Raw genomic sequence first — 12,042 nt, forward strand, 5'->3', positions numbered from 1 at the left:
CCATATTTTTTAGGGCTAGTGAAAGAGAAGCAGCCAAGGGTTGCCTATTTGCTCATTGAAGACTGAAATATTATTATGTAGCCTTCTCAGATTATGTATTATATTGAATTCTGATGTTAGCATTTTCTTGGTTGTGTTTTAATTTGCAAAATTTAAATCCTTCTTGTAGAACGATGCTAGTTCTACCTTAAAAAAAGAGAACACCCCTCTGCTTAAAAAGAAATGGTACTTCCTGCTTTCATAAACAGTCATGTGCATAGTTTAGCAAGGCCTGATGCCTCTGGAGCTTTTTCCCTTTATAGCACCATTGAATCCCAGTCTTAACAGAAGTACTGTGAATCTTGTGGCCTCATTCTGAACAAAAGGGATTAAGGAAGAAAAATCTCTTGATATAAAGCTTAGAAGCGAGGGCGGGCAATCTTGGTTGTGAATATTTTCTGATTTTTCCAGAAATCAAGCAGAAGATTGAGCTGCTGATGTCAGTTAACTCTGAGAAGTCGTCCTCTTCAGAAAGGTACAGCTACATCTCTTGCATGAACAATTAATGGTGTAGCATTGCTAAGAAACAGGACTTTTTTTTTCTCATCAAGTTTGCTGTTTAATGTATTGCATGCTGGTATTGTGCTGTATTGAAGATGTGTATTTGGGAATCGGTTCGGCTTTTGTAAAGGATAATTGATTAAAAAAAAAACAGTGAAGTCTGAGCAGCTGCAGCATGCTCACACCATAACACAGTGGACTGCTCGTTCATGGGTGACAGCTGTTGGAGGCTTTAAAAAATAATTTAATGAACAAACAAAAATCTTTCTTTAATTAGACTTTGTTCCTGTATTTTGAGGTTGCTGCTACAGAGATTTACCAAGGTTATTTGTAAGATCTAGATGAAAAATACTTGATTTTTGGTTGTAACAACTATTTTCTTATGTGGAAAGGGAGTGCCATTTGTAAATAGCTTAAGAATTGCAAACCCACAGATTAGTCACATTCTGAAAAAGAGATATGATGCTTCTTCAAGTCTGTGCTAGGAAATGGAACAGTCACTGCATGCAGTAATGGTTCATGCCTGCAGGTAAGGACAAAATGACTCAGAAGTATTTTTTAAAGCAATTATTTTATCTGCCAATCATATGGTTATACCTGTGAGGAGATACTTCATTGAAGTGATATTTTGCATTATAAACAGAATTAAGACATTTTTTATCCCAAGTCAGAAGTGAGACGAGAGCTCTCTATTTTGATATGAAAATACCGTGTTCACTTCTGCTTATCAAAATTGTGTATACATAATATTTTAGATTGAGGTTCTTAGGCAAATACCTTTCTCTTGGTTATCTAACAATTTATAATTAATGTTGATGTTTTGTACTATTTTGTTGTATCTTTTCTAGGGTCAATTTTCAGGGTTATTTTTTGTTCATAGATTTAGAATTAGGAAAATATGGAGAAATAATTCGGTAATTAAGAACAGGAAAAGCACTGAACATTTCTGAGTTGAACCTATGAAGGCACACTAGTCTGTAATGTTGATGGCAACATTATTACATTATATCGATTTATTAATATAATTAGATGAAAACCTTTTAGCTACAACTTAAATTATAACAAATAACTATGCTACTTTCTGTAGAGATTGAAAATAGAACAATTTAGGAAGTTGTTGTTTATTTTTGTGTAGCTTCTAACTTCTGGTTTGTGGCCAGCCATCTGATTTTAAGCATTCTATGTGCTGAGATGAAAAGCAGCTTTCAGCCTTGTGAATATTCTGCCAGTAAAATGGTGGTGATGGGAACTGGAGAGGGTAGGGGTATAAGTAGTAAACAGTCTTAAGTGTCCACTATAATGGGCAGAGCTTAGTACTAGGATAACATACTAAATGAAGTGATAGCAATAATTATATTAGCCTTTTTGGAGTATCATGAATTTTCTTGTGACAACTTGAGGATTGAGCAGGGTGGAGGAGTATTATTTAGAATTAAGTAATAGGTGTTTGTCTAATTAAAATACATTTTATAAAGAAATACTCTAAAATATTTTGTTATTTTTGTTTCTTATGGTTATTTGTTTTTTTTTTTTTTGTCGGTCGTGGGGCTTGAACTTTGAGCTTAGACGCTGGGCGCTGTCCCTCAGCTCTTCAGCTCAAGGCAAGGCTCTACCGCTTGAGCCACAGCACCTTATCCGCTTTTCTGGTGGTTTATTGGAGATAAGTCTCATGGACTTTCCTGCCTGGGCTTTTAAAGTTTGGAAATCTATCACTGTGCTGATAATTTTATGCATTTACTTGAACATGCTTTATTTTTTATTTATTATTTTGGGAGGTGCTTAGAATATTTGGCAGTTGTGATATGTTGATTTAGTGAGTGATAAATGTGGTTTATATATGATGTTCAGCAAGCATAGAAGTTATTTTGTTAAACATATTAACAATAGGAAGTAGCATTTGTTACTCCATTTTATTAAAAGTCATAAAACAACGAAGTTATTTGGCATTTTAATTTGTTTAGAAAAACTTGAAAAGAGGTAATTTGAATTTAAAAAAATTCATGCCTAGTAGCAATGTACTCTGCCCAAGAATTTCATACCTCATGACATTATTATATACCTCACTTATTGAACAGTTCAGAATTTTAAAAGTCTTTGATTTGTTTTAAAAAAGTATAATTAAGATTACTGGTTTAAGACTTGGTTTTCCTAAGTCTTAAAGGTATTTGAAATTTTCATATATTCAGTATTGCCAAGTATCTATGGATAAAAAGGATAAAAACCTGGCTTCTTTCTTCTAAGAGGGAAGATCCTATTTGGCTTTGTGAAATCCAAAGTTTTCATTTGAGCTTTCAAGTTGTTTTTGTAATATATAATGATCTTTAGATATTTCAGGGATCTTAGTAGAGAAACAGAACTTCTAAGTATGAAATGCCATAGAGAATCATCGATGTGATATTTCTTATAACTTTTATCTCCTATTTTTAGTTTATTAAAAGGAAAATTTTAGTCTTGTGAGAGGGAGTATTGGTTGATTTTTTTTTTTTTTTTGTTTAATTTTGTATAATATGGGGCTGGAAAGGTGGCTCAGTGGTAGAGCGCTTGCCTTGCATGCATGAGGCCCTGGGTTCGATTCCTCAGTACCACATAAGCAAAAAGAAAAAAGCCGGAAGTGGCACTGTGGCTCAAGTGGTAGGGCCCTAGCCTTGAGCTGAAGAGCTGAGGGACAGTGCCCGGGCCCAGAGTTTAGGCCCCAAGACTGGACCCTCCCTCCCCCCCCCCCAGATTTTTTTTTTGTATACTATGAAAAACAAAAAATAAATCTAAGTTATTTTTGTAAACGTTTAGGACTCCTTCATTGGGAAATAAAAATCTGAAGTAAAATCATAATGGAATTATGGAGTATGTTTTGGAGACTAAATTAGGAAGTGTAACAACTAACATCCATATGATCTTGAAACTTAGATATTTAGATAAAATAGTGAATGTCCATACAATATCATTTACAGGGGAGGTGTGGAGTATTTCTGTTCAGAATGGCTGGTGGGCAAAATTAGTGGACTTACAAAAGGTTGTAGTTTAGTGTTTGGTTTTATATTTTGAAGAGAGGAAAATTTGAACTTACTAAAGATTAGGAGCAGAGAACATAATGAACACAGTGAAAGCAAATGATGCCTGATGACAAAAAGCAAATGGTATGTGTTATAGATAGTTAACAGGATGACATATCTGTTTCAGGAGAGTATAGGACTAAATAGAACTAAACTTTTAAGTTGAATGAATTAATGAATTCATCTTAAACACTATAAAGATGGTGCTATGCAAATCTTACTTCCATATCTAGCCCTGTTTAGTAAACTAAATATTTAATGTAAAAACAGTATTTAATGAAATAAAAGTTTTCAAGTTTTTTTTTTTTTTTTGGTCGGTTGTGGGGCTTGAACTCTGGGCCTGGGCGCTGTCCCTCAGCTCTTCAGCTCAAGGCTAGCGCTCTACCACTTGAGCTACAGCGCCACTTCCGGTTTTCTGGTGGTTTATTGGAGATAGGAGTCTCACAGTCTTTCCTGCCCGGGCTGGCTTTGTACTGCGATCCTCAGATCTCAGCCTCCTGAGTAGCTAGGATTACAAGCATGAGCCACCAGTGCCTGGCTTAAAAGTTTTCAAGTTTTTATTTTGTCTTTTGGTTTTTTTTTTTTTTTTTAAAGACAATACTCCTGGGATTTATAGGGTAGAACAAGTAGGCAAACAATGGAATAATAGCCAGTAAAAGGGTAGTAATTATTATTAAATGGTCCATTCCTTTCCATTTTTCCTTCCCTCCAGTCTAGGAATCAAACCAGATGCCATTTCCAAATTTTTGTAGGAAGATAGGAGGGAGTGAGTAGAATGAAGGAATGTATGAGGAGAAAAGTGTGTGTGTATAGAATTGTTGTTGAGGGAGTCTGACAGATCATCCCAGATAGATTCCCAATAGAAGACAGAGACATTTTGGTGTACTAAAATTTTTGTCTCAATGTATTCTTACTTTTCAGTAAACTTTTTTTTTTAAAAACAAAACTACAATTCTTGATAAAGAAATTCTGAGCCCAGTATTCATAGCTATTTTTTCCCCCAGCTTATCTAGCCTGGCCAGGGAAGGCTGAGGAGTTGGGAGGCAAGGGAGTCAGAGGAGCTGAGAAACACCTAGTACATCTGCTATTCTGATTATAGATGTTGTAACCAATAGCATATACAATCAGTTAAAAGTTAAAACATTTTCCCACGTAGGTTTACTTTTTCTTGGAGACTAGACAATAAATCACCGTGTGTGTGTGTGTGTGTGTGTGTGTGTGTGTGTGTGTGTGTGCGCGCGCGAGCGCGCGTGCGTGTCCATATCTGTTCATTCCCTCTATTTGGTGCAAATGTATTATTTTCAATGAATTTTTTTTTGGGGAGGTAGTAGTATAGTTTTAACTCAGTGTCTTATACTTGCCATGCTAGTGCTCTGCTACTGGAGCCATACTCCCAGCCCTTTTTGCTCTGCTTATTTTGGAGATAGCAAATAGCTTCTCATATTTATTCCTGAGTGGAGCTTCTCCTATTTATGCTATTCATGGCTGGGTTGACACCCTTATACCATCATGCTCAGTTTATTGGTGGAGCTGAAGCCTTACAAACTTTTTTTTTCACCCAGACTGTACTTGAGCAGCCATCCTCTCTGTCTCTTAAGTATATAGATTATAGGCTTGAACTACCATGCTAGGCTTATTTTTCATGTTTCTTTTTTAAAATCTAGATTTTGTACATGAGAGAAAATGTAATATTTGTCTTTTCAGTGTGGTTTGTTTTGCTTAACATATAATGATCCTTGATCCATCTATTTTTCTGCAGATAGTATCTCCCCTACCCCCCAAGAACTGTGGTTTCAACTCTGGTTAAGTAGGTACACTCTCACTTAGGCCATGCCTCCAGCTCTTTTTTGTATTGGTTATTTACCAGGTAGGGTGTCCTGGCTGGCCTGAGATGTGCTTGCCTTTGTTACTGGGGTTGCTGGGCACCACTATGTTTAGCCAATGGTTTGAGATGGAGGGCTGGCCTTAAGCCATGATCCCCTGATCTCTGCCTAGCTAGTTAAGCTAAGATTGCAGGTTTGAGTTCCGGTATCTGGCTAACTTTTTTCTTTCTTTTGTTTTGTTTTTGCCAGTTGTGGGGCTTGAACTCAGGCCTGGGCACTGTCCCTGAACCTCTTTGTGCTCAAGACTAATACTCTAACACTTGAGCAGCAGCACCACTTCTGTTTTTTGAGTGGTTAATTGGAGAAAAGAGTCTCCCCAGGACTTTTCTGCTCGGGCTGGCTTCGAACAGTTCCTCAGATCTCAGCCTTCTGAGTAGCTACAGTTACAGGTGTGAACCACTGGTGCCCAGTTGATTTTTTCTTTATAGCCAAAAAAACTTCGTGTGTGTGTGTGTTTGTAACATTTTCTTTTTTTTTTAAGAACGAAAGAAAAAAGAAATAACTTCACATAGTACTTTAAAAACAACAACAAAGAAAAACCTACTGTTTCCCTATCTTGGAGTTCATTTTGCTTAACATCATCTTATATGGTCATATATACATAGCTATTGAGTTATTGTGATCTCTTCTACAACTAGCTTAGACATATGCTAATTATTACAAATGAGGGAAACCATGGAGTCTATGTTTCTTTGGGTCTGGTTTACTTAGCTTAGTATGATTTTTTCCCCATGTCTTTCCATTTTTTGATGAATGGGGAAATCTCATTGTTGTAACATTTTCTTTACTTATTGATCACTTCATGATCATTTAGGCTACGTATAACTTGACTATGTGAATAGTGTTGCAATAAACATGGATGTGCAGATATCTCAATTGTATACTGACTTATATTCCAAAAGTATTACTTGTGTATGTCGTGGTGGTTGACATTTTTTACTGGTATAAAAAGAGTCATTGTATTTGAATAGATAGGAAATACTAGCTCATTTTATCAACCAGATAGCTACTAAAACTGAATGTACAAGTTGCTAGCTGTCTTTTTCAAGATAGAAGAAAAAGGGAGGAGATAAAACATCATGCTTTTGTCATACGGTGTATATTCTGTCACTGCTGAATAAACAAGATTGATGAGAAGTGATCCACTGCACCCAGTTTATTTTCATATTATGATGGCATATCATCCTTTCCCCCTATTAAGGGCATTTGAAACAATATTTCTGTGTGTGTGTGTGTGTGTGTGTTATGTTTCTTTCATTGTTTTGTTTGGTGGTAGTAGAATCTGCACTTAGGGCTTTACCTTGCTTGTCAGGTGCCCTACCACTTGAGCCATGTACTTAGCTCATGTGTATATTTTATTTTTTAATGCGAGTCTTGGGGCTTGAACTCAAGGTCTGGGCTGTGTCCCTGAATTTTTTGCTCAAGGCTAGTGCTCTATTACTAACACCATAGTTCTGCTTCTTTTTTGATGGGTTATTGGAGATAAGTCTTGTGGACTTTTCCTGCTTGAGCTAGCTTCAGACCATGATCTTCAGATCTCAGCTTTCTCAGTACCTAGGATTATGGATGTGAGCTACTGATGCCTGGTTTCATGTGTATATTTTAATTTTCTTACTTTGGAGATTTTTTTTAAATGAGATAAATTTAGCCTTGTACAGTAAAAGCAAGAAACCTGGAAAAATGAGAATTGAAGGTAGAAAATTAAAAAATGTGGAAGGAAATTTGATGAATAGGCCCCAAATATCCTTCTCTTATGTTGAATGTATTTTACTCTAGGTCTGTGTGGTGAATAGAAATAATTACAGAAGACAGGCCCCAAATTCTGCTTTATCTTCATTTCTCTCTCCTTAACCAACCCAAAGACAAGATTAAATTTGTTTTGGCTTATTTGATCAGTTGTGGGGTTTGAGCTCAAGGCCTGGGCACAGTCCCTCAAAGCTAGAACTCTACCACTTTGAGCCACAGTACCATTTCTGGGTTTCTGGTGGTTAATTAGAGATAAGAGTCTCATGAACTTTCCTGCCCAGGCTGGCTTTGAACTGCAATCCTCAGATCTCAGCCTCCTGCCTAGCTAGGATTACAGGCATGAGCCACTGGACACCCGGCTAAGGTTAAATATTTACTGACAATTTATTTTTCCCTTTTCTAATTTCTACTCTTCTTTGTTTCTGTGCCTATAGGATAGATTTTTGTTTTCCTAAATGATAGAATGAAATGACATAGTGGCTATTAGTGATATTTTCCTTCTATCCAGTTGTAATGCATATTTTGTTTTCATTTAGAATTGATTAGGATTTTTACTGAGGATATATACACACATATATACATTTATATATATTATAAAAGTACTAAATCATAGAACATTATGAATCTATCTTTTTGATGTTTTAAAAATCTTTTAGTTGATGACTTTTACACCTAAGAAATTATTGTTATGTGTAAGGTTAATATTTTCTGCTAGATTTACTTTTAGAAGTTTTAGGCTCTTAATATTCATTTTTGTATTTATTCCACTTGGTTATTCAGTTTCTGTTTTGAATGTTATGTAAATAGAAACCTTGTGTATACTTTCACTCTGTCATCTCCCAGCATTACTTTTGTAAGATGATCTATGTTATATGTAATTGTAATTGATTCACATTCATTGCATTAGCATTAATTATATGACTGACTGTATTTGTATTTCTCCATTTTATTAATTAATGTACATTGGACATGTTTGCAGTTTGTGGCAGTTAGAGAACATTTGTGTGGGTGTCTTTTGGTAAATGTATATGCACCTCTCTTAAAATCTTTTCCTAGGAGTGCAACTACTCAGTTTTAGTTGGCATTACTATTTTTCTAAAGTGAATGTACCAATCTATACTCCTACCACCTGTGCTATTGCCAGGTTCTTGTTTGTATACTTTTCCACTTTTCCCTACTTCCCCTTCCCTGAGTCTCCTCATTAACATTCTGGTAGGTGTGCCAATGTCACCCAGAGTTTAGCTTAGACCATTTTGAGGGAGCTTAAAAGCAGACAGAACTGTTTTTAAATAGAGTAGACCCTGGTGTCCATTGGTATATGGTTCCAGGTAGTCTGCCATTGAGGAAAAGATTTGAATTTTCAGGATATGTAGGGTTCAGTGCTGTACTATGGATGCTTGCTTTATTTTCCCAAGAATACATCCTAACTTGTTAAGACATACCACTTTTAAACCTATCATTTAAACACATTAAGTTTTTGGGTACCATTTGCTTTTTGGGAACATATTTTCAAAAAATTAAGGGCTGGTAATTTGGGACTGATAGAAAGCTTCTCTGAATCAGCAGAACTGTGCAGTACACATGTGAGAATGAACAATTTTTGTTTATAAAACTCCTTATTATTTTGGTGTCAATTCTGTGGCTTGAACTCAGGGCCTGAGCATTTTCTTTCAGCTTTTATGATCGGGGCTAGCACTCTTAATCACTTGAGACTCAGCTCCACTTTTGGCTTTTTGTTGGTTAATTGGAGATAAGAATCTCATGGACTTTATTACCCAGACTGTCTATGAACCGTGATCCTCAGATCTCAGCCTTCTGAGTAGTTAGGATTATAGATGTGTGCCATTGGCACACAAATTTTTAAAATTAGTTTTTTTAAGATCTCTTTTATTTTTAACTGATTGGTCAAAGCTGCATGTAATAAATATTGAATAAGGTATTCTTTTTACACTTTTTTTTTAATGAAGGAAGTTTTCATTAGAAGCTTAACCAGAAAAGGCCAGTGGGTTTAGTTCTCAGATGCACTGTTTTCCAGTTGGCTGATTGTAATCTTTTTTTGGTCAGTCGTGGGGCTTGAACTCAGCTTGGGCTCTGTCCCTGCACTCTTCAGCTCAAGGCGAGCACTCTATCTCTAGAGCCACAGTGCCTTCTGGTTTTCAAGTGGTTTATTGGAGATGAGTCTCACGGACTTTCCTGCCTGGGCTGGCTTTGAACCGTGATCCTCAGATCTCAGACTACTGAGTAGCTAGGATTACAGGCGTGAGCCACCGGCATCAGGCTGATTGTAATCTTTTTAACCAGTCCTAGAGTCCAGACTTATTAACATTAATTATCAGATGGGTAGGTTTTTTTCCATTTTTTTTCATTTTGCAATATTAGTGATTGAACCTAGGGCCTTATCAAGACTTACTTAATAGCAATATTAGTAAATCTCAAATTTATTTTAATAGCAAAATCTTTCATTAATTAAGCAATATTAGGAACTCATATTAAAACATGTAAGCCCAACCTTGGTTTGGGGAAGTGGAAAAGTAGAGATAACCTCAGTTACTTGTGCTCAACCATCATACCCTTGAGAGATCACCCTCTTCATTTAAGCTTCAGTGAGGTAGGTAGGGTGTTACTATTTTTACTTACTTCAAGTCTGGTGGAATTAAACATATATTTGTAAGAGACTAAAACCTCTTCTGTTGAGTTAAATCTTTACCATTAAAAATGTTTGCCTTTCTTAATGGATATGGGTTATAATATACGAATCTGCATTTGAACAAGTCAAAGACTTCTCTAAAGACTCTTTTTTAAAATTTAGTTGTTTTTTTTTGGGGGGGGGGTCCGGTCATGGGGCCTGAACTCTGGGCCTGGGCGCTGTCCCTTAGCTCTTCAGCTCAAGGCTAGGGCCCTACCACTTGAGCCACAGTGCCACTTCTGGCTTTTTTTTTCCTGCTTATGTGGTGCTAAGGAATCGAACCCAGGGCCTCATGCATGCAAGGCAAGCGCTCTACCATTGAGCCAACTTCCCAGCCCAAATTTAGTATTATTTTTACTAAGTAGTTGTACAAGGTGGTCCCAGTTCCAGAAGTCAGGTTATGAGTACAATGCGTTTTGATCAATGCTATCTTTTTCTCCCCCATCTCTCTTTTGTGATATTATAAACACTTGATCTGTTAAATGTTACTCTCCCTACAGTTTAGAACCATTAATATTTTTCTGGGCTTCTGAAGTTGAAGAAAGAGCATATTGCTGGATTTATTGGTCAAGTATTTATTTCAAGGTATACAAATTAAGAAAATAGTATTTGGGCATAAAGAGTTGTGTTGGATCCATTTTATTTTAATTCTCCGACTGCCTTGTGCCTCTTAGTAGCTTCTGCCAAGGTTGTTGCCCTGCAATAAGGCATATTTCTTGTAGGCAACCTCTGCTTGGCCTTCTACCTGGCTGTAGAAGGAAAATAAAGTTATTCTCTGCCTTGCTCAGAGTTGCTATAACAGATTTAACTGCTAGTGACCAAAATGGAGCTGGTTATCATTGTAGTAAAACTTAATCGGCTGCTCATAACTGTTCAAAGAGAACCACAGAATTTATGGAGAACATTGAAGACCTAATTTTTGAGATTAGGTATTCATGACGGTTTCATTTGTAAAAGAGCTTTTAGATAAATGCGAATCAGACCTTTTCCAAGACGTATTGTCAGTTTTTAAAAAAGTGATATCATAATGTAGCTCAAACTGACTTTGAACCCCTCCACTTTGAACCCTCTTGCTCAGCCTCCTAAGTGCTGAGATTCACCATCATGCCTGACTCATTTTGCAGTTTTGACCTTAAAATTTGATTTAAGAAAACAGTAGCACAACACTTTTCATGCTATGTGTAAGGAAAAACTTACATATCTTCAAATTTATCATACAGAGAGTCTTCAGTAAGTTGCTTAACTTTTCTTAATTGATATGACACATTCTCTCTTTCATTGTTTCCATTTAAGGGTATGTGGTACAAACTTTTTATTTTATTGATTTTACTGTATTAATTTTTTGGTGCCAGTACTGGGACTTGAACTCAGACCCTCAAGTTATCACTTGGCTTTTCACTCATAGTTGGTGCTCTACCCCTTAAATCATGTCTCCAGTTCTGGTGTTTTGCTGGTTAGCTAGAGATAAGAGTCTCAAAATATTTGTCTCCCAGGCTGGCTTTTGAACCCTGATCTTCAGATTTCAGGCTCCTGAATATCTAGGATTATATGTTTGAACCAACAGTGATTAGCAAACTATTTTTTTTTTTTTTTTTGTCGGTCGTGGGGCTTGAACTCTGGGCCTGGGCGCTGTCCCTCAGCTCTTCAGCTCAAGGCGAGTGCTCTACCACTTGAGCTACAGCGCCACTTCCGGTTTTCTGGTGGTTTATTGGAGATAGGAGTCTCACGGTCTCTCCTGCCCGGGCTGGCTTTGAACTGTGACCCTCAGATCTCAGCCTTCTGAGTAGCTAGGATTACAGGTGTGAGCCACCAGCACCCAGCTAGCAAACTCTTTTTAAGTGTCAGAATAGCACTCACTCACAAAAGTAGGTTTGTTCTGAGAGGCACATGGGCAACAGAAACTCATGCATGGACCTAGAGGCATAACTCAAGTGATAAAGTGCCATTTGAACAAACAAGCCAATTGAGAGCATGAAGCCCTGACTTCAAACACTGATACTGGCAAAATTTACATCCATATCATACACTTAGGAAAAGGATGTTAGGAGATATCACCATACTGTGAAAATTACTATTTTTCTCTAATTTTTAATGTCATTGAGACTCCTAGAAAGCAAAAGTATTATAATGAACAAGG

At 36.7% G+C, this 12,042-nt stretch overlaps 1 protein-coding gene across 1 annotated transcript in view; it reads left to right on the top strand.

Moving 5' to 3' along the window:
• Positions 1-282: 282 nt before the first annotated feature.
• The window catches only part of Srpk2 (SRSF protein kinase 2), a 117,207-nt gene continuing 105,447 nt past the window's right edge, over positions 283-12,042 (top strand). The window contains 1 exon segment of the mRNA XM_013034721.1: positions 283-514. Coding sequence (XP_012890175.1) covers positions 477-514 — 38 coding nt within the window. The 5' untranslated portion in view covers positions 283-476.

This window comes from Dipodomys ordii, unplaced genomic scaffold (assembly GCF_000151885.1).
Source record: "Dipodomys ordii isolate 6190 unplaced genomic scaffold, Dord_2.0 Scaffold195, whole genome shotgun sequence".
Classification (NCBI taxonomy): Eukaryota; Metazoa; Chordata; class Mammalia; order Rodentia; family Heteromyidae; genus Dipodomys; species Dipodomys ordii.